Raw genomic sequence first — 21764 nt, forward strand, 5'->3', positions numbered from 1 at the left:
TTGAGGTACGAAGATCTCATCTTCGCCAGCAATGATGCGTCCCTCGTATGTCTCTCAGACACCGTGTTGACGAGCAGGGTCGAGGTGACAATCAGAACTCACCGACTTACATGGTGCAAACCCGCCGTCCTGTGGTGTCCTCTTTTCCATCGGTGTTAGTCAGGCGTCTCATTGGCCGCCTAGCGCTGGCCAGCGGCGACCGCGCTTTGCCAGTCCAGGGCACCTGGATGACTCAAATGCCAACCGAACGTGGCACCGCTATTGCATGAAATTATTCGACAGCTTCGAGACCATTCTAAATCCAACTATTAAACTGTGAGTACATACAAAACGGAGTCGTTGTGGCCTCTCGTGAGTACCTTGCTGGGTCGTGCTGCCTCGGTCCAATGCAGGCACCCAACGGGACCGGCCACGAACTGTCTTGGCCCGACATCAAAATGTTGAGATGTGCCACTGCAAGCGTAGCGTAGCCTCGTAGGCGCCTCCTTATGACGAATGCCGCCGATCGACAAAGCGTGGGCCTGCCAGACCACGCGGCTATCAGATGAGGTTGGTCATTCTGTCCACGCCGGCCGGTCTCCACTCCACGTCCAACTGACCCCTATCACACTGTTCGTCACTTCACGGAAATACTTGCCTCGCAAGCTAAAACGACTGCACACCAAAACAGAGCGATCGGGAGGGGACGTTGTTGTACGTCAAGTTGTTCTTTTCATTGCTGACCAAGTGGTCCCTCTGGCAGCTGACTGAAGACCCGTTCCATTGTGGCCGTCGTCAGGGTAGACATGAATATCCGGTTTTCCCATACACCGCCCGAAAATGCAAAGCAGAAGCCGTCCACCATTCCGTCATCTCATCCTTAAACCTCAGCGATCTCCCTCAAGCGACGGAGAGTAGAGCGCATGGCAGCGGCGGCGGGGGTGCTGTGTATCTGGTTAGCGACTGGTGTCTCTTCGACATATCGAGGCAGAAGCCAAGGATGTGGTTGAACATACGCAACAGTGTAGGCACCGCCGGCGACGGTCTTTCTGCAGGCGTGGCAGTTCCAGATGCCAGTGGAGTGGCGCTTGACGGTGGGCTTTCCGCAGAAAGTACAGGTGTACTTGGCGTGCTGGGAAATTTCCATCTTCTTCACCTGCTTACGCAGGGAAGCACCGTAACGGGTACCGTACTTGCCGGTAACTCCGACCTTCTGTAGGGTTGTTAGCCATCTGCGGTTGGCGAGGTTGAGCGAGGGCCATGGCTTCGTCGGCTCCGTCATGCATCTGTTCGTGCCTGGATGCGGCGCTGCTTTCCACCGCCGAGTTGCGAACAAGAGAGAAGAGTACGAGGGATTGCGTCATATGTGGGTTGGAATTGTGTCCATGGAGATTCGCTGTGTCGTCACTGAGCAGGCGGCCCTTTGTGTCGTGTCAGAGTCGGGGCAGGGATTTTGGTGGTGAAGTTGTGGGTGAAGCATCTCGGGGGAGGAGCTTGACGTCGGGCGGCATGATCGAATCGTTCGGCTCTCTTTCTCTCTCGATCTCAATTCGGGGCGTGGTGCTGTTGCGCAGGCGGATGTATCCAGTCGACCTCATCCCGTATCTCACGATGCCTTCACGGTTCACCTGCCACTGTCGCCAATGGAGCAAATCGCGGACGGTCGTCGAGGCGGGGTAGGGAAATTCGGAGCATGACGAGAACTCGACGAAGCCAATCCTCCTGGGGTTAATTGTAGAGCATTACGAACCTTCGTGCGCTTGGCCATTTTGTCGTTGTGTGAGGGGAACGGGTTCGTTGACTTGAAGTTCGACGATGGAGGTGTTCAGGACGACTTGCTCGAGAAAATTCCCAAGTAGATTTTTCGTGGGCCAAAGTCGAAATCAGTACGTACCTAGGGCAAGCCTACCGTTCGAGTGAGGTAAGTGCGGGTCCGCTCGGCTGCCATCTGCTTCCATCGCAATTGCCAGTCGAGAAAAAAAAAATATCTTAGCGAGCGCACGTGCTCAGTCACATGACAGGCCGTCGCCGGCTGGCTGGTGGATCCTGGAGCTGTCCGCCTGTGAGTGGAGGCTGGGCGGTGTGCCTTTCTCTGCGAGGTTGCACCGGTTTCTCTCTTCAAACGGAGCTTTCAATCAGCCCGGGAGATCGGCGTCACACCTGTCCGCTCGGCCCTCCTAGGCCGCATTTGGAAAGCACAGCGTCCGGGTGGACGTCAAGAAAGCGCTAGGGTGGCCGAGGCAGCGCGGGCCAGATGCCTTTACGAGTCCATATCGCCGTTTGCTACTTCGAAAGTTTGCGTTCCCAACGGCCGCAGGCAAAGGAATGTGTCACCAAATGGACCACGAAACGGCAATAGTGAGGGATCATCGTCCGTACCTTCATGCTTTGGAAAGGGGCCGGAAGGGAGACGCGGACGCGGGGGCGCCACTTTTCGTGGCGTGCTGGGATATGTAAAGATGGCAGCCGCCGTGCATGACTTTTCGAGATGTCTGAGACTTTAAACCACCTTGGGGCTTCTGTAACTGTGCCTTCCCTTTGGACCTCTTGCTTTTTCTTCTACTGCACGACGACCAGCTCGAGAGTGATTTTGTCCAGCGATTTCAAGATGCCGATCAAGCAGCATGGCCGTCAGTACGACTTGGTCGTCTTTGGCGCCACGGGTACGTGCAAGTCGATGAACTGTTTGTGAAGTGATGATGCAACATGTACTTTGGACAAGAAGCCAAGCGCTGACGATAGCCCGTAGGATACACTGGAAATTTTGTCACGGAGCACATTACAACACACCTGCCATCCAATTTGAAATGGGCGGTGGCAGGCCGATCAGAGTCCAAACTTCGAGACCTCGTTGCAGAGTTGAAGAAGTTGAATTCCGATAGAGTGCAGCCAGGTGAGCCGAATGATTTTGAGTTCTTGTCACATCAGACGGGTGTCTGATTTTCCCCGGGAGTTCTCCAGCCAAGCGGCTTGGACGTTTCTTTCCCTTGGGTGTTCATCAGAATGAATACCAGTGCACGCCAAAAGAAAATGGGAACGGGCGATTACACGGCGTAGCGAGGGAGGGAGAAGAGTGATGACGAAGTGTTCTGAGGGGTTGGATCCTTCATGCGGCTTCATGCGGGCTTGGCGAACCGCTATTCGTGCACACCATATGCAGCTTCGTGTAACTGACTATTACCAGAGATCGAAATCTGCAGCCTCAACGACGAGGATCTCGAGCGCCTCGTAAAGAAAACTTACATTCTCATCACCACCGTCGGCCCCTATGCACAGTATGGCGAGCTTGCCTTCAGGGCATGCGCCGAGAATGGCACGCACTACATGGATGTGACCGGCGAGACACCTTGGACCGGCTCGATGATCAACAAATACGAAGGTGCAGCCCAGGAGACGGGCGCGATGATGTTCCCCCAGATTGGCATCGAATCCGCCCCGCCAGACCTCGTCACCTGGTCGCTCACGAAGGAGGTCCGCGAGAAGCTCTCGGCCAAGACGGCAGCAGTGACGGTTTCTATCCATCAGCTAGAGTAAGTCAAGTCCCCATCATCGCGGGCTGAAACATTGACAAACGTCGCTCTAACGCCGAATCTTTCGATAGTTCGGCACCGTCTGGCGGTACCCTGGCAACGGTACTCGGCCTGTTTGAGTCATTCTCTATATCGGAGGTGAAGGCACAGCACAAGCCATATGCTCTCTCGCCAGTGCCCAATCGCAATAAGGTTCAGTCGCAGAAGTCCCTGCTGACCAACTTGGTGGGATTGTGTAACGTCCCAAACCTGGGACTGATGACTACATCGATTGCCGGGATGACGGACACGCCCATCGTCCAAAGATCGTGGGGTCTCATGGCGTCGCTGCCCTCGCGAGAGAAGCAGTTTTACGGGCCTAATTTTTCATTCCACGAGTACATGAGAGCGAAAGGCTACCTTCGCGGCATCGCCATTCACTGGGCACTCGGGTTCTTTGGTCTGCTCCTCGCGACGATGCCGCCGTTCAGGGCGTTGGCCAAGCGGTTTGTCTACGAGCCAGGCCAAGGACCTGATAAGGAGCTGGCAAAGAAGGACGAGATTGAGTACCGCGGAATTGCTGTGCCCGACAAGGCGTCCAAGACTGGAAATCCGCAGGCGTACTGCCGTGCCAAGTACACTGGCAGCATGTATTATCGTGAGTTGTGCGCCAGAAGGTGTCTTGAGACGAGTTGCTGACTTGGATAGTGACGGGCATGTTGTTGGCACAGGCTGCGTCGACGCTGCTGGAGGATGACGTTGACTTGCCTGGAGGTGTTTTTACGGCCGCGTGCCTGGGACAGCCGTACATTGATCGTTTGCATGATGTTGGCTTCAAGTTTGAGACTAAGATCTTGGATCAGTAGTGTAAGATCGTTGTTCCTGTATGCGACGGACGAACAGACGGATTGTGTTCAAGTATGTATCTTGATGTAGTCGATTGTAATCATGCGCAAGGTTCAACTTTGTTTCCGCTGTGAATCATGATGATGTGAAGGAAACGATTCTGCTGACTCGGCTCTCGGTTGGTTGTCCGGAAGTCGCATGCAATTGAAACTCTGATCGAGAGAGGAGTTGCACGGTGGACGACGGAAGAGTGTGTTATTCCGGCGGCTCTAACAAAGAGTATTAGCAAATGGAGCGATCGTCGCTGTCATCCGCGTTCCTGGGTCCTCTGATACTGATAGCGCATGTATAGAAAACACGTTTATGCACCTAACTTGCTCTAAGTAGCGATAGCTGCAACCCAAGGTTGTCGTTTGCCAGGGGCATGATGACAGCTCAGGGGTTGTTGTAGCTTATCCACACAGCTGCAGCAGCTAGCTAGCTGTTGGAAGGGCGCAAATATGACCCGAGGTAAGCGCACTAACCAGTTGCACTTTCAACGACGAAGGACACAATGAGATGCGTCTTAAAAAAGTCGAGTCGTGATGATTAGAACCGCAGCAGGTTCCCACAGTGGATGAGAGCCTCCGAACCTAAGCTGCCCAGCGGCGGGCAGTGGTCGGGTAATTGGCGCACCGAATGCAGCTTTCCCCGCAAAATACAGCAGCCCACAGCTAAGAGGCAGGCCTCTGGAGCACGCCCAATTCGTGAAAACTGAGGACGTCATCAGACAAGGTGACTGCAAATCCAGCACCCGTCCGGACCCAGTAGCTTTGTCGCTTCCACACCCAGCAATGACCTCCCTCCCCCAGACACCATCGAACGACCCAATCGCCAAAAAATAAACCCCCTTTGCGACATGCGATAACACGATCGGCTTCCGACCACTTTCATCATCCAGGTCTCACGACTCTTTTTTTCTTTCTTTCATTTAGTGATACCCCCTGAGCGACGAGGCGAAGGAGAAAAAAGCCGGAGGGAAGAAAAATAAGAAAGCTTGCAGAGATGGATCAGACGACAACAACATCACCAGCCGGCTCGGCCTCGGCCACCGAGAACACGCCACTCCTCCCGACGACAGAGAACCGCCCCAAGTCGGCGCGAACAGTCACATTCAACCCGAACCCCGTCTCGAAGACGATAGAGCCGGAGCCAGACGTCCCGCGGCCGCGGACGAGCCACAACGCCCTCGCCACGAGCCCCGGCCAGAGCTCCGCCATCTCCGCCATCAACAGCAAGCTGCGCCGGAGGAACAGCCACGGCGCCGTTCCCAGTCTGCCGGCCCAGCTGGTGCCCAAGATCGGCCCGCAGCGAAGCACCAAGAACGCGCAGAAGTTGAAGCTGCTGCCCGCGCCGGAGCTGGGCGAGGAGAGCCCCGATGAGGAGAGCGGCAGGGACGTGTACTCGCAGTACACGCGCATCAAGGACCCGACTGCGCGAAGGGACGCCGCGCGTCTCGGCAAGGCGGACCGCGACAGGTTGCCCAGGGTGACGGCGTACTGCACGGCGAACAAGTACCAGATGGAGGGCTTGATGCGGTTCCTCAAGGGGCGGGGCAAGACGAGGGGCGCCAGCCCGAAGCTGATTGACGAGTGCATCTACTCGGCCTACGACTACAGCAAGACGGTCGAGAACAGGCACGACCGCCGCGTGGGTGCGCAGCCGGACCCCGTCCAGGCGTACGAGAGGCGGCACTCGACGGGCGATGTCTCGGACAACGGCTTCCACCGAGACAACCTCATAGACCTGCACTCGGAAGGCCGACACGACTCGGGGTTTGCTGACGGGTACGACGGCGGCAACGAGACCGCCATCGTCGGGGAGACGAATCCCGACTTTGACACGCAGGTGCACACCCCCGAGGTGTTCCTCTTCGACTACGGCGTGGTTGTGATATGGGGCATGACGCTGGCCCAAGAGCAGCGGTTCCTCAAGGAGATTGCAAAGTTCGAGACGGAGAAGCTAGCGCCGGACGACGTCGAGACGGAGCACTTTAACTTTTACTACACGCGCGAGTACCAGGCTCGTATATACAACGACTTCATCACGCTGCGTGACAAGAGGAATTACATGACCAAGCTGGCCATCTCCCACGCGCTGGCGCAAAGTGTCAAGGTTTGTGCCCTCTCGTCTAGCTGCAATGTCCTGATGCTGACCCGATGCAGACATCCCTTTTCGAGGAGTTGATAGCTTCAACCGTCGACACCTGCAAAGACATCCCCACACAGATCGCGCTGACGGGCAAGATCGCTCTCAGCCGGACCCAGATCAACATGCAGATCGGCGAGCTCTTCATCCTCCGCATCAACATCCATCTCAACGGCTCCGTGCTCGACACGCCGGAGCTCTTCTGGGTCGAGCCGCAACTGGAGCCTGTATACCAGGCCGTCCGTAGCTACCTGGAGATGGACCAGCGTGTCGGTCTCCTGACGGAACGACTCGATGTCATTGCCGACTTACTGGCTGTGCTGAAGGACCAGCTCAGTCATGGGCATGGCGAGAAACTAGAATGGATTGGTGAGCCCGCCTGATGGCCCCGTTGATCTCTCACAGCTAACAAAACGCGCAGTAATTGTACTTATCGCGGCTGAAATCGTCGTCGCGGCCATCAACATTGTGGTTGACTTGTATGCATCGGACTAGCAATATGGACTGTAGGCACTAGGAGTAGGGTTTCATTCACGGTGGGGATGGGAAAAATCAGTGACGAGACGTAATTCACAGAGGACACACAGAACACCTGGGGTTCAGTTGAGTGCATAGAAACGGAGCTTCACGGCGTCAAAAGTGCAAAGAAGGTGCATACTTGAAGAAACTGAAAGCCGCCCGCCCCATATATTTGGAGCTATTGATGTTTCCGCATAATGTGCAAGTAAATGCGAGAGCCCTCTACGCCAAAACCTGAACGCCTGAATATTGAGCAACCCGGTTCATCAAGACGGCTCTATTCGTCCGCCTTGTCGTCCTTGTCGTCCGCGGCTGGCGTCTCCTCTGGCTGTTCCTCCGTGTCGTAGTTCGTCATTTCCACGTCTTCGTCTTGTGAAGCTGCAGGGGCCTGATCTGGGGTCTTTTCGCGCTCCTCCTTGGGCTCGGCGCTCTTGCTCTTGGCGGCAAAGGCGTCCTTCTCCTTCTGGTACTTGGCCATCTCCTGGTCGGAACGGGTCTGGAACTCTTCCTTATCGCCCTCAGGCAGGTCCTTCCAGGCGCGCGCGAGCTCCTCGTCGATGTTGAGGTCAGCATCGTCCTTCTTCTTCTCCTCAAAGGCGGGGCGACTGTCGCTGCAGAAGAGCTCGAACGCGTTGCCCGGGCGCTTGGGCGGCTTCGCGACGCCGTTCGTACGAGCGGAGGCCTGGGACTCGGCAGCGTGGGCGTGGGAGAAGGTCTCGGAGCTCGGGGAGACGGTGGCGGCGTTCTGGCTCTGGGGATTCGGCGAGTCGTTCTTGGCGGCGGCGTCGATCTCGGCCAGGACCGAGGGCTTACGGTGTCCGCGTTTCGTACGCAGAGGCTTCTCTTGCGGCTGAGATGGTGTCAGCAGTCTGCTTTGTCGTCGAGGTGGGCTTGGCGGAGGGCCTACTGTCGGAGGTGGGCTCGGGCTGCCGTCTGAATCCTCCACGTTTGTGCTGGTTCTTTTGGCGAGCTGCTCGAGCAGGAAGGCGCGCTCCAGACGCATCTTTTCGACCTGGCGCTTGATACGGGCGAGGCGCACGCGGGTCGCGTCGTTCTCCTCCTCGACCTCGTTCGTGCGCTGCTTTAGCTGGATGCATTTTCTTCGGTACGCCTCCTCGACGGAGGGTGGAAGGGAAGGCGGAATGGCTGAGAGGTCGACGGCGGGTGGATTAGCTCGAATAATCTTTTTCGGAGGCATTGTGATGTTGGGAGACGGACGCGCGGGAAGGGCTGGGATGATGCGAATCTCGTGGGGTTGTAGTTGGATGCAAAAAATCAATCCGGACAATGGCTGTTTCCTTTTCCTTTGCGAGCGAGGACGGGTCAAGGGAAGAGTTGCGACGGGATGGGATGGGGATGGGGTTCGCAGCGGATGTCGAGCGGAGCTTTTACGAGCTTGCTTGATTCAAGGGAGCGCGGATGTGGACGGGCAGGAGGACATTGAAGTGACCAACGTACCAGATTGCGGAGCCATTGTGGTTTTTTTTTATAACGGAAGGTACAATGGATGGTACAAGGAAGCTTCCTTTACCTGCGTGCGCCAAAAAGCGGGAGAACCTAAGGGTAGATTGAGTTGAAGCTTGAATGGGACGCGAATCTGAAAGGACGGGGGAAGAGACGGGAGGTTGAGCCAGCCGAGACTGCGACTACCTTAGTATGTAAGGCACCTCAGGTCGCTCGCTATTGAGCAGCGTGATCTGAGCGACGGGACGGGATTGTCGTCAGGACCAACCAGCCGATTGCGCCAATCCAGTGCCAGCTGGGCAGTGCGAGGCTGGCTGGCAGCTGCTGTCTTACACCGAAGCAGGAACAGTGGAGGGGTGGGCCACCTGCCGGGGGTGATTAAATAACACCCGCTGCTTACCTTACCTTCAGGTGCCTGGGCTGGATAATATGGGGCTGCTCAACTGCGCCTGAGGAGGTGAACTGTGGTCTGGGGAATGTCATAGAACCAAGACTGCCCGACGGTAGAGTTGACGACAGATCAGTATGTACAACTACTGAAAAATGCTCAAAAAAACACCAGATATTCTTTCAATGTTATAAATGCCCGTGTAACAATTTGACTGTAAAACTCTGCTTAAGACACAACCACGAGAAACGCTCTTGCGCGATAGAACACTGAAGAAACGCTCCGTCGCTGGAGACACCCCCGAGATTTAGGCCACTCCAGTTGCGCCGGATCGGATCAATAGCACGCCTGCAGCGTCGTGATTGGTCATCTCCCTCTCCAGCCCACCAAGGCTGCAGCACACGCTCCCGCACTGCACCCAGACTTTTTTTTGAGTCTGGAGGAGCTCCCGCAACCACATCGCCAATATTCAGGGTACTCCCACACTGTTACGAGCGGCGAGACTGACACAACCCTGACACCCAAACCGTACCTGGTCGTCAGTCCATCATGTCTCTCAACATCCCCAACGCCCCCAACGCGGGCCTGTTCAAGCAGGGGTACAACAAGTGAGTCTCCTATCTGGAGTGAAGCTCCCCCGCCATCCCACCGTCACCGACTGACCCCCCTCGCAACAGCTACGACTCCGAAGATGGAGCAGTTCTGCGGAACATCGACGCCTGCCGCGCCATCGCCTCGACCGTTCAGACCTCTCTGGGCCCCTACGGCCGCAACAAGATCGTCATCAACCACCTTCAGAAGATGATCCTCACCTCAGATGCCGCCACCATCCTCAGAGAACTAGATGTCGTCCACCCCGCCGCTAAGCTTCTGGTCATGGCCAGTCAGCAGCAGGAGGCCGAGATGGGTGATGCCACGAACCTGGTCATCGTCCTTGCCGGCGAGCTTCTGCGGAAGGCCGAGGACCTGCTGCGCATGGGCCTGAAGACATCGGATATCGTCACCGGTTACGAGCGCGCCCAAAAGTTCGCCCTCGAGACCCTGGAGGAGCTGTCCGTCGACAAGGTTGAGGAGATCCGTTCTCAGGAGGAGCTGAGCAAGGCCATCCGCACCGTTATTGCCAGCAAGCAGAACGGCAGCGAGGACTTCCTGGCCAACCTCACCGCCGAGGCCGTCCTCACCGTCCTCCCCAAGAACCCCGTCGGCTTCAACGTCGACAACATCAGAGTAGTCAAGATCATGGGTGGCAGCTTGGAGCAAAGTCGTGTTGTCAAGGGTATGGTCTTCCCCAAGGAGCCGGATGGATCGATCAAGAAGGCCCAGAAGGCCAAGGTCGGTGTCTTCTCCTGCCCCATCGACACCAGCCAGACCGAGACCAAGGGCACCGTGCTTCTCCACAACGCCAAGGAGATGATGGACTTCACCAAGGGCGAGGAGTCTCAGCTCGAGGCCTCCATCAAGGAGCTCCATGACGTCGGCATCAGGGTGGTCGTTGCCGGCTCCACCGTCGGCGACCTGGCCATGCACTACCTCAACAGATACGGCATCCTCCTCATCAAGATTCTCAGCAAGTTTGAGCTGCGAAGAATCTGCAGAGTCGTCGGTGCCACCCCCCTTGCCCGTCTGGGCGCTCCCATGCCCGACGAGATGGGCTCAATCGACGTCGTCGAAACCCTTGAGATCGGCGGTGACCGTGTCACCGTCTTCAGACAAGAGAACGAGGTCACAAGAACAGCAACCATTGTCCTGAGAGGAGCTACCCAGAACCACCTCGACGACATCGAGCGTGCCGTCGATGACGGTGTCAACGTCGTCAAGGCCATCACCAGAGACCCCCGCCTGGTGCCTGGTGCGGGTGCGACCGAGATCCAGCTTGTCGAGAGACTGAACGCTCTCGGTGAGAAGACCCCTGGTCTGTCTCAATACGCCATCAGGAAGTACGGCGAGGCTTTTGAGGTTGTTCCCAGGACGATTGCAGAGAGTGCCGGCCTGGACGCAACCGAGGTTCTCAGCAGACTGTACATGGCGCACCACAAGAAGGACGACTGGGCCACCGGTGTCGATATCGAGGTAAGACCGCCCGCTGAGACCGCGTGTGACCGCGATGCTGACTATCACAGAACGACGACGGCAGCGGCACCCTTGACGCCCGTGATGAGGGTATCCTCGATTTGCTGGTTTCCAAGTCGTGGGCCATCAAGCTGGCTACCGAGGCGGCTCGGACTGTTCTGTCTGTCGACCAGATTATTGTGGCTCGCCAGGCGGGTGGCCCTAAGCCTCCTGGCCCCAATCCCGTAAGTTTTCGTGACGACTTGCTTGCTGGCCAACATACTGACCTGCCACTTAGAACTGGGATGAGGACTGAACGGGATAAAAAGGGGACCGGTAATGGAGTTCATGTCGGTTTTGATGACCATAGACTACGTCAAAATTCACGTCGAGATATCCCGAATAGATTCCTGAAGACAAGTGCTAGCGCCCTGTTGCGATTCGGTGATTTTCTCCGCCCTTTTGTGTTTTGGCTCTGGTTCGTATCTTGAGTTATGTGAATTTGACGACGCTGCGGCGGGTGGAGTCGACATGCCGCATCACCATCGCGAACTACCATGTCACCAGACGGGATGAAATTCACTAACCTCGACAGAACACGATGTATTCACCTGGAACACTCGCAGACTGGACAGCTATATAAACTGCCGTTCTATGCTCCCAATGCCAATCATCACAACAGCACAACACAACAGAACAACATCAATCACACTCCAACACTTCACACCTACAAACACCTCACAACTCCAACGCACTCTGCCAAACATGATTTCCAACAACATTCCTACTTGCAGCAAGGGCCCCAACGGCGGCAGCTCTGGCAGCGGTGGCTGCACCGGAGGCGGCAACGGTGGTGGCAAGGGCGGCAAGGGCGGCAGCGGATAAACGGAGCCCGGACATAGAAACGCAGAAGCATCGCAAGACATCATGACGATGCGACAGTGGTTGGACCAGATGGACTCTCGGAGGATCTTTCTCTCTCGCTACGCAGATGAAGTAGACCATTACAATACAATCATGCAGTCTTGAGTTAAACTTGGCCTTCTTACCTGCACCAATCGTGACAAGCCAGCCATCCAAACGAGCATTTTGTTTTGCGGCGCTTGCGCCCCCTTATACACCCGTCATCTTCAACGTGAGCACTTCCTTGGCTGAACCAGGCCAAGAGTCGTCGCCGGACATTGGCGTTTTGAAGTAGGCTGCGAGGCGAAGAAGGGAGTGATGACGCTTTGCCCTTTTTTTCTGAAATGTCAAACTGGCACCACGCAACCAACCACCGCGGACTCACACGGAATCCCACCACAACTCCCCAAGTCTGAGTTCTAATTCGCCTTAACCCTCGCTGCCGCGGAGTCTCAAGTAGTACCTTAAATGCCAAGTTCGTCACCCGCATCGTGGCTCATTCACCTCTTCTACGGAGTCTGCCATTGAGATGCGCACGGGGCGTTGTACCGATAATGCATAGCCAACCCAAGCCCGACGGAACGTTTCTGCAAGGTCTGTGTTGCGTGAAAGGCCGTCCGTCCCTTTTCTTGGGTGAGACCGGGCCAAGTCCGCCTTTCCCGGGGTAAATCGGCATGGAGAAGTTGGTGGTCACGGTAGTGTAGACCGTGAGAGTTTAAAGAGCTGCGTCTCCTCCTCCCCGCATCGTCAATGTCTCAAGTTCTCTTCTTTGGGTGCAGCTCGCATCACATCTCGCAACCACGCAGGGGAAATCTTCAGACAACGATCTCCCCGTATGTACCCCTCGGCCCGATCATCAGCTGTTTTCTGTTTCTCCCCTTCTTTTGTTTCTGTCCATTTTGTTTCTCCCTCTGCATCTACAGTGCAATGTAGTCTTTTTAGGTAATGTAAATTAGCAAAATAGATCATGCTGCCCCGTACGCTTGGGACTCTTTTGCCCCGGGCTGCTGGGATGACGAAGATTATGGATGAAGCGGCAGGAGGCGGCAGCAGAGGCGTCGGAAACGTCGAAACTTCTCAGCCATGTTCTTCTCATCGAGCATGCCATCTTAAATAGTTCAGATGCCGCTGCGGGAAAACAAGAGGAAGACAAGCCCCATGCTTCTTCGTTCGGTTTCCTTATCATTCTGCATTCCGTTCGTTCTGGGCCCCCTTTTGTAGTTCATTTACACCATGTGCGGTATCACGGCGACCATCGCCCTCGGGCAGGGCAGCAAGACCAACGGCCATGTGAAGAAGGTGGATAACAGCCCGCTCCGCAAGGAGCTGGAGGAGAGCCTGAAGGCCATTGCCCACCGCGGCCCGGACGCCTCCGGGGTCTGGATCAGCGACGATGGTGCCATTGGTGAGTCCTACACCATATTAGAGGGATAAAGAATCTCAACTGACTCCCGCAGGCCTGGGCCACTGCCGTCTGGCCATTAACGACCTCTCCCCGGACGGCGTGCAGCCGATTCACAGCGACGACGGCAAGATCCATGCCGTCGTCAACGGGGAGATCTACGACCACGACGCGCTGCGGGAGCGGTGCGTGGACCTCGGGTACCGCTTCAAGGGCCACTCGGACAGCGAGGTGCTGGTGGCGCTGTACAAGATCTACGGGACCTGCTTCTTCGAGCACCTGCGCGGCGAGTTCGCGTTCGTCGTGTACGACGAGACCACGGGCCGCATCGTCGTCGCGCGGGACCGGTTCGGCATCAAGCCCATGTTCTGGACGATCCAGGACCAGGGCGCCGCGGGGAAGAGGCTGCTGATGACCTCGGAGATGAAGGGGTTCAAGGCGCTGGGCTGGGAGCCCGAGTGGAACGTATTTGGGGTGATTAGCGGCAATGCGATGCAGAACAACAAGACGTGCTTCAAGGACGTGTTCAAGCTGGAGCCGGGCACGTACATGGAGATTGATGGGGAGGGGGAGATGAAGACGCATCTGTACTGGAACCAGGAGTTCAGGGATAAGGTGAGCCGGGCTGCTGCACACTGGTTGTATGTGACAAGATGCTGACTTGTAGCAGCGCGAGGTAGAGACTCGCAGCGTGGATGAAATGGTCCTGGGCGTGAGGGAGCACCTGGTTGACGCGGTCAAGCTCCGTCTCCGCGCCGATGTGCCCGTTGGCATTTACCTGTCAGGAGGTATGCACAGTCCTTTCTCTCACTCTGGACACCGCTGACAGCCCTCAAGGAATCGACTCTTCCGTCGTCGCAGGCATCACGACGAAACTGGTCCACGAGGGAGGCGTCAAGCTCGGTAATCAGGACGCGACCAAAAGAATCACCTGCTTCACGATCCAGTTCCCAGAAGCGTCAGGCTTCAACGAAGCCGGTGAGTCCCCGCGATTCTCCCTCTTGACATGCCAGCATCGCTAACACTAAACCCAGATATCGCCGACCGCACAGCCGAATGGCTTGGCGTCCGCATCCAGAAGAAGGACATGAACGAGGCCGAGCTCGCCGCCCACTTCACCGACTCAGTCTACCACAACGAGCACCACACCTTCGACCTCAACTCCGTCGGCAAGTTCTGCCTCTCCACCCTCCCCCACGCCGCCGGCATCCCCGTTGTCCTCACCGGCGAGGGCGCCGACGAGCACTTCGCCGGCTACCCCTTCGTCCTGCCCGCCTTCCTCATGGAGGGCGACCCCTCCTGGCCCGCCTCCCCGCTCAACGACGACGCCACCCGCGTCGCCATGTTCACCGAGATGCTCAAGGACATCAAGGACATGTTCGACAGCATCGGCATGTTCGAGGACGACGCCTCCATGGCCGCGCTGCGCCTCGAGCCCGAGTGGGACGCCTTCGCGCCATGGGTCCGCGACGTCTACGTCGCCAACGTCTCGCACGACCCGCCCCTGTCGCCCGAGGTCATCGCCAACATGAAGGAGCGCTGGCACGCGCTGCACACCAGCTTGTACCTCTACACCAAGGGCCCGCTCGCCAACATGATCCTGACCTGCCTCGGCGACCGCACCGAGATGGCGCACAGCATCGAGGCCCGCCCGCCCTTCCTCGACCACCACCTCGTCGAGTACGTCAACGCCCTCCCGCCCAGCCTCAAGGTCCTGTGCGCGGAAGCGGCGACCGCCGCAGAAGGCCAAGACGGCACGGGTTCCAGCATGTGGTGGAAGTCGCACGGCACGGCGCGCCAGCGCCTGATCGAGAAGTGGATCCTCAAGGAGGCGGCTAAGCCTTTCATCACGCAGGAGCTGTACGAGCGACGCAAGCACCCTTTCTCGGCGCCCGTCAAGTGGCCCCGCGGCGGGCCCATCCACTCCAAGATGTGCGAGATCCTCACCGAGGAGAACGTCGACCGCCTCGGCTTCCTCGAGTGGGCGAACGTTGCGAGGTGGCTGGAGCAGGGCTTCGGCGACGACGCGAGCCCGAGGGCGTTCCGCAAGCTCATCTGCGCGGCGTCCTGGGTCGTGCTCTCGCAGCGGCTCGGGGTGAAGAGGGCCACTGTCGCCGAGTAAGCGGCAGTGAGGTTTGTTAGCATTTTGATTTTGGGGAATGGAGGGGAGTTTTCGGCGTCTGAAAGACTGGGAATATACGGTGGTCTCATGATGCTACCAATTTGGGACGGCTAGATGATTCGTTGTAGGCATATTCATGACTGTGGCTTTTCTCTTCAAGCGTTCTTCGGACATCCTGCTGTGAAAGAAGTGAGACTAGGGCGGATGCAACAGTTGATTGAGGACTTACCAAGCCATTGACAAGAAGTCAATGAAGAAGAAGATACATCATATCACGGAAGCACCAAAGTTTTGGCATGTCAACAGCAAGGTATGTATTGCTCGTAGCTCCCGCACGTCGGCTCTGGCCGTTCCCAATCATGTACAACAAGAAGCGTACTTTTTCGCAGCCGAAATCCCCTCCTTATCCCCATCCAATACATGACCATCCCCTCCCTCACTCCGGCATCAGTGACATGACAAACGCGAAATTACAAAAATGCAAGTCCTATCGTGTAGGACGACGATAAACAGGTGTCTCATCAGACGGGCGTAGACAACAGGGTGTAGAGAAGAGAACGAAAAAACAAGTGTGGTATCTTTCCGGGCAAGCATGCGCTGCGGAGCGGTAAAGACGTAGCAGAAGCAGCTATATCGGTGAAAAACAAACAAGTGTGCTGTAGATCAGGGGTATGATGGTGGAAAAGACAAGCCATGCCGGGTAACGACCGTAAGAATACGTCTGTCCCAAGGAACCGATGCGCCGCCGCTTGGTCGTCCAAACGTCTAAGTGTCCCCAAAAAGCCAGCCATATAAAACAAGCAAGTCGGGAAGGAGAGCAATCTAGGCCTCTTCCATGATGCCGCCCTCGCCGCCTCCTTCCTCTCGCCACTCGCGGCTCTTTGATGTGAGCTTCTTCACGCCAGCGACCCGACCGGCCCACAGAGACTCGATGGGCGTCCGAAACGTGAAGGCGCGTTGGGAGCTGATGACGCCAATAGCCTGCAGCACAGCCTTGCGGCTGTCGCGGCCAAACACTGCAGGGTGGCTGATCCACTCGAGACTGCTCTCGAGCTCGGAGTCGAGGGCTGCAACAGTGTTGGCATCGATGCCAGCCCCAAGTCCGAGGCCGTCGTTTGAGCGGCTGCGGCCGATTGCTGCGGTAGCCGGATACCCGTTGGCAGCGGAAGAGTTGGCAGACTGCGTTGGCGATGGGGATTGCTTCCTATCGGGGGTAAGGGAGGGCGAGCCCTCGTTTCCCGGATGCGGAGTAGATGGGAGGGACCTGTTTGGCGGGGCGCCCGGCGGAGGGATCGGAGGAAGACCACCCTTTCCAAGTCCCTTGAGGATAGAACGGGTTTCGTTCAGTAGGGTGTGCGCTCGGTCGTGCTGGCCGCGCGACACGAGGGTCAAGGCGCGAGTCAGCATGTCCGACGTAAGCAGCTCCATGCGCCGCTGGACGATGTGCGGGTGAGGGGGAATGGGGGGCGAGTTTGCCCACGATTCCTTTCGCTTTGCTTGAGCAGGGAGCATAGTGATTGCGAGCAGAGAAGGGCGGGGGAGATGCGAGAGAGTGCCGTCTCTCAAGATGTCTCCCCAGGTGAGGTCCGCCTGGATAAGCGGTACCTCTTCGACGGAAGTGATGCGTTGGTCGTCACCGTCCGCGGCGCCGCCCAGAGCCTCCAATCCAGAGACGATATTGTCCCAGGGGTCTTGCGGGAGCTGCTCTTGCGAGGTGTTGTCCGGTACGATGACGAGTTGCACTAGGACATCACGCTTGTCGCCGAACCTAAGATCGCCCAGAGAGGCCTCAGCGTCGCGTCCAGTAGCCCGCTTGGTAATCTGCAAGGCACCAGAGATCTTGTGGAACTTGGCGGGCGATCCTTCCGGTAGCTTGAGCTTGAGCTTCACGTTCTGGTGAGAGAGGGTTTGTATCGAGCCAAGGCAGCCGGCAAGACACTCGCGGAGCATCATCCAGTCCTTGACGTAAGTGTATGACGCCTTGGTGCGAGTCGAAAGCTCAATCATCGTGTCGGGCTTGTGAGTCATGCCCAGGCCGAAAGAGTGGATGGTGATCTTTGCGGCCTCAGCACGCGACACGACAAAGTCGACGCTGTCTGCGTCGGAAGTCGATGCGTCGCTGATGAGCATGATGGTGGCGATCGGGTTGTTGTACTTGCGTTGCATCAGCAGGTCCATGGCGACGTTGGCGCCCTCGACCACGTCGGCGCGGTGGCTCTTCTGGCCGACCGGCTTGATGGAACCGAGGACGTTGCTCCAGCCAGGCCAGGCCTTGGTCGTCATGCCCACGATGGGCACGCCGCCGCCACCAGAGCCAAAAGTGACGAGACCCATTCTGTCCCGCTCCCCAAGGGTGTTGACCATGAACTTGAGCGCATCTCGGACCAGGTTGATCTTGACGCCCTGCATGGAGGATGAGATGGGCACGACGACAACCACGTCGATGGGCACGTGGACAGACGCGGGCATTGTCGGGCTTCTCTGGAAGTTGGTGTACTCTGTCGGCGCAGTGGTGACGGACTTGGCTCCGCCCCATGATGAAGCGACCGACGACACTCTCTGCTGTCGTGATCCGCGCTGCCATTCTTCCTCCTCCGTCTCCGAAAACTCGCCGCGGTCGTATTCCGGGCTGCGGACAGGCGAGGTTTCAACGGCGTTCAGGTCGAGCAGGGCCTGGTGCCACAGCTTCAGCTGGTTGCGGTTCTCGAAGCGGAGATGGAACTGCGGCAGCTCGGCCACCGAGAGGTTTAGCGTGAGGACGTTCTCATCGACTATTGATTGATTAGCGCCGGATCCTTTGCCAAAATGAGGGGCACTCACTATTACCCGTTTCCGAGACCTCGTTGAGGTGCTTCTTGATGAGAATGGATCCTTTCAGTGTGCACTTGGTGGCCTTTTTGGGCATTCCGTTCTCGTCCCACTGCCCCGGCACGGGCACCTTCTTCTCCTTCACGCAGATCAACATCTCAGCGAACAGGAAGCATTCCAGCTCCTGCCAGGACGCCTTATCCTTGCCGACACGTAGCGTGCCATATAGGCGCAGTTTGCCGAATCTGGTGGTTGTCAGTACTCTAATTGGCCAGCGCGAGTCGCTCGATAATCTCACCTGCTGAAATCGAGCCCATGCCAGTTGTCGACCCGGTTTCTGAGATTCTCCGTCATTTCCTCGAGCACTTCGCGTGACTCGTAGGGGTAGAAACGCGGCGCGCTGCGGGCGGGTGACGGTGGCCTGGCGAACGCCTCGTCGATTCTCGCATTCACGGCTGGAGGCCCAGGAGGGGCAGATCCCAAGTCTTCGGGATCTGGTCGCCATTTGTTGTCGGGCACTTCGACGGTGATCAAGCAGGTCAATGTCTGCTGCGTTCGAGACCTGTTGATGGTGGGGAACTCGGATCGCACCGTGACTGTCGGGGCGGGTATCGGGTTTCTCGTGATGGCGCGCGGGCTGCCTGGTGTGGTCTCCATTGCCTGGACGTCATAGTCGTGTCTCCGCGGCGGGCCGCTCTGCGTCGTCTCAGGGTATCCTCCGGATGAGGCGACGCCGGTGGCCCCGGTGGCCTCACTGTCGCTACGCGCATGTCTCGAGGTGCCGTATCGTTCTGAGGTAGGTGGCTGACTGCTTTCTCTCTCACGCCCGGTACTCCTTGGCAGGCTTTCGCGAGTGTGCGTGCTGGGCATGTTGCGCTGATTCGACTCGATGCTGGTGGGGCGCTGCGGCGTCGGTGTCGGGTTTTCCCAGGGCTGGGCCGTCGGCGTAGGGGTGTGGTTTGATCTAGTGTCGGTAGATGAGACAGATCGAACGAGGTTGCTGATTTTCTCTGGCGAGTTGAATATTAGCATTCATTGTCTCAGACAAAGAACAGGCCAAAGCGCTTACCGATATCCAAGACATTGCCGCCCCTGCTAGTGTCGAGATGCAGCGGCGCATCGCAGGAGGGGCAGTACTGCGACTCGAACTCGCGGATGAACTCATAAAAGCATGCCTCGTGCGACACGTGAGAGCAGGAGAACTGCAAGATGCGCTCTCCACGCAGGGTGTGCTCGAGCGGCTCCTCGCAGACGGCGCACTCGCTCCCTACGAAGGTGCGCTCCCTCCGATTGCGACCGGCGCCGGATGCCATGGTGCTGGAGGAGTAGCTGTCGCCTCTTCGATGTGCCTCCGAGTTGCTGGTTGCTGTCTCGGGTCTGTGAGCCTGCCCGCGAATGGTACCTGCGGCTATTGAGACGTCTGTGAGGAAGAGCTGTCAGCGAAAGTTTGCGCATAGAGTTTGAAAGCACGGGGAGAGGAGCGCAGCGTTGACAGCACGTCAAATTCTCTCAATTGAGATGGCTGCGCAATGCACTGCGCTCGGAACGGTCTGAAGTCGGCGTTGAGGAGGGGCCCACGTACTCTTTTCAGGGAAAGAAGGTTGTGCATCCGTCCAATCTGTCCAGGTGTTGTTCGATCTCGAAGTGGTGGCGGTTCCAGGACGATAAGGGTCCTTTACCGCCTTGGGGCTCACGATTCCGAAGTCAAGATGGTGGTTGCTGTGGCCGTCCTTGGTGCTGCCTGAGCTTCCAAAGCCGAATGCTTTCGATCCCTTGCGAGACCGAAACATTAGGAATTTGGCGCGTGGTAGAAGTGTGGTTCGGGGTCAGTCGTGCAGGCGAGGGTGGTGGGCAGGCAGGACAATTTAGAGGTTGAGATTGGAGTGTAAGTCGTAAGTTTGTCGGGTCGGCAGTGGGATTGAACCGGTTCGGGGTGCGCGAATCGTGGAATCGTGGAGCTGGGCGGGTTGGTTTGGTTTGGTGTGGAAGAGGGCTGGGCGGGAAGTATATTTTAAGAATGGAAGGTGATATCAGAGCAGCGGCCGGTATACTTCAGTGTAGCAGAGGGGAGGGGGGGGCGCGCCTCTGGATCTTGGGTGGGCTCCACCCGCGTGACTGGTAAGGCAGGAAGGTAGACAGACAGAAGTCAGGTATGCAATGCACACTGGACAATGCAGGTGCAGATGCTGGAGTACCGGCTTCTGGAGTACCTCTGGTGCGGTGTCTGTCTGCAAGGTTGAAGCGCAGAAAGAAGAAAAGAGGCCACTCTCTGTAAGGTGGGTGTACTCTGTAGGGTGAGGTAGGCCAGGTCAGGTCGGCTCCAGGTGGGTGGCTGTGGCGGGTGTCACACAAGGACTGGGACGCCTGGCAGGGTGTTTCAAATGGTTGTATCAACAATGCTGGGCCGAATGGTATGCAGACTGAACTTGCATGATTGCAGGGTGGCCAAGATGGTGGTTGACAGACGGACGGAGAAAACGGGAAAACTGCAGTCGAGAAGAACAGCCGAAAAGTCAATCCAGAGTTCGGCAGAATTGCGGTAATGGCTGCACGTCCAGATGCTGTTGCAGGTTCGCGCGTGTTGGCGTCGTCGCAAGTTACCCTCTTGTTGGATGGAGGGTTCGGTAGATGGCGTGTTGTTTCTCCTGAATCTTTTTTTCTCTTCCACTTTCTCTTCAGCTGTCTCTTCCTCTTGGATCCCTCTCTTTCTCTAGCGGTAGCGGTAGCGGTAGCGGTAGCGGCAGCGGCGGCGGCGTCGTGTGCGAATGATGCGTCGTGTCTCGGTCGTAACAGGTGTATTAGTCGAAATGAGTGGGCAGAAAGAGTCAGCCGGTGCTGGGCTAGGTGTTGCAGAAGCAGCAGCAGCGATGATTGTCTGAAGCGGCGGACAGGAGCAATTCCGAATCCGCGGCAGTGACCTGTGGGATGGATGATGGGAAGACGGGCTTCCTCTTGCGGTTTCCGGGTTCCAAGTAATTCTCAGCAGGTCAGGTCGACAAAGAGGACGCAGAGTCGGGGTTTCTTCTGGGTTTGTCTCGTCGGGAGCGCCCGCCAGCACGGTAGGGAAAGATACTATGTATGGCAGCCGGTCGCAGAAACGGGGAAGGGGCGAGGTATATACTTCTAGCAGCGAGAGAGCAGAACCCAGAGGCAAGAACCAAGACTCTTTTGGCCGACTGACTTTGACTGGACTGGACGGCGGAGTGACGGGCGAAGGAAGGGGAGGGAAGGGAAGGCAAGGCCAGGCCAGGTCCCAGGGGCGCCGGGGTGAGGTCGGGTGGGATGGACTGAGATGGGAGAGCCACCACAGAGCCCAGCGAGCGGCCTGTTGTGGGGAGGGGACGAGGGGCCACCTCAGTAAGGTACCTAGACAGTGGAGGACACTGCACGTTTTCCCTTTTCTTTGTTCGCTACCTGCCTGAACCTGGTCTGCCTCTCTCCCCCAGGCACGGCCTGGTACCTGGCTGTACCTGGGATCCTGTGTCCCTATCACCGTACCTGTTCCTGTTCTTGTGCCTGGCTAGTTTGTTGGTGTCGGTCTTACTGACCCTCCTGCGCCGGCTCTTGCTGCAGACCCTCACAGCATCC

General features: G+C 57.3%; 7 protein-coding genes across 7 annotated transcripts; 4 read left to right on the forward strand and 3 right to left on the reverse strand.

The window, feature by feature from the left end:
- Positions 1–859: 859 nt before the first annotated feature.
- On the reverse strand, positions 860–1747 carry RPL43 (60S ribosomal protein L43; the record flags this gene model as incomplete). Its single annotated transcript, XM_037322390.1, has 3 exons — positions 860–923; positions 996–1192; positions 1730–1747. The coding sequence occupies 3 exons, from the start codon at positions 1745–1747 to the stop codon at positions 860–862; spliced, it is 279 nt and encodes a 92-aa protein (XP_037178823.1).
- Positions 1748–2587: 840 nt separating this feature from the next.
- On the forward strand, positions 2588–4354 carry SCCPDH (Saccharopine dehydrogenase-like oxidoreductase; the record flags this gene model as incomplete). Its single annotated transcript, XM_037322391.1, has 5 exons — positions 2588–2642; positions 2729–2872; positions 3164–3509; positions 3581–4146; positions 4197–4354. The coding sequence occupies 5 exons, from the start codon at positions 2588–2590 to the stop codon at positions 4352–4354; spliced, it is 1269 nt and encodes a 422-aa protein (XP_037178822.1).
- A 1024-nt stretch (positions 4355–5378) lies between these two features.
- On the forward strand, positions 5379–7016 carry RMD1 (Sporulation protein RMD1; the record flags this gene model as incomplete). Its single annotated transcript, XM_037322392.1, has 3 exons — positions 5379–6488; positions 6539–6890; positions 6943–7016. The coding sequence occupies 3 exons, from the start codon at positions 5379–5381 to the stop codon at positions 7014–7016; spliced, it is 1536 nt and encodes a 511-aa protein (XP_037178821.1).
- Positions 7017–7317: 301 nt separating this feature from the next.
- CGCA056_v007144 (uncharacterized protein) lies at positions 7318–8238 on the reverse strand (the record flags this gene model as incomplete). The annotated part of the gene is made up of 2 exons (XM_037322393.1): positions 7318–7890; positions 7948–8238. 2 exons carry the CDS (start codon positions 8236–8238, stop codon positions 7318–7320), a joined length of 864 nt encoding a protein of 287 aa, XP_037178828.1.
- Positions 8239–9441: 1203 nt separating this feature from the next.
- cct8 (putative T-complex protein 1 subunit theta) lies at positions 9442–11257 on the forward strand (the record flags this gene model as incomplete). Its single annotated transcript, XM_037322394.1, has 4 exons — positions 9442–9500; positions 9570–10962; positions 11013–11186; positions 11240–11257. 4 exons carry the CDS (start codon positions 9442–9444, stop codon positions 11255–11257), a joined length of 1644 nt encoding a protein of 547 aa, XP_037178827.1.
- A 1820-nt stretch (positions 11258–13077) lies between these two features.
- Positions 13078–15368, forward strand: chyD-1 (Amidase chyE; the record flags this gene model as incomplete). The annotated part of the gene is made up of 5 exons (XM_037322395.1): positions 13078–13249; positions 13302–13861; positions 13917–14034; positions 14084–14224; positions 14281–15368. 5 exons carry the CDS (start codon positions 13078–13080, stop codon positions 15366–15368), a joined length of 2079 nt encoding a protein of 692 aa, XP_037178826.1.
- Positions 15369–16190: 822 nt separating this feature from the next.
- CGCA056_v007147 (uncharacterized protein) lies at positions 16191–19966 on the reverse strand (the record flags this gene model as incomplete). The annotated part of the gene is made up of 5 exons (XM_037322396.1): positions 16191–18139; positions 18189–18421; positions 18475–19186; positions 19246–19596; positions 19759–19966. 5 exons carry the CDS (start codon positions 19964–19966, stop codon positions 16191–16193), a joined length of 3453 nt encoding a protein of 1150 aa, XP_037178825.1.
- Positions 19967–21764: the final 1798 nt, after the last annotated feature.

This window comes from Colletotrichum aenigma (assembly GCF_013390185.1).
Source record: "Colletotrichum aenigma strain Cg56 chromosome Unknown KSG_Cg56_contig04, whole genome shotgun sequence".
Taxonomy (NCBI): Eukaryota; Fungi; Ascomycota; class Sordariomycetes; order Glomerellales; family Glomerellaceae; genus Colletotrichum; species Colletotrichum aenigma.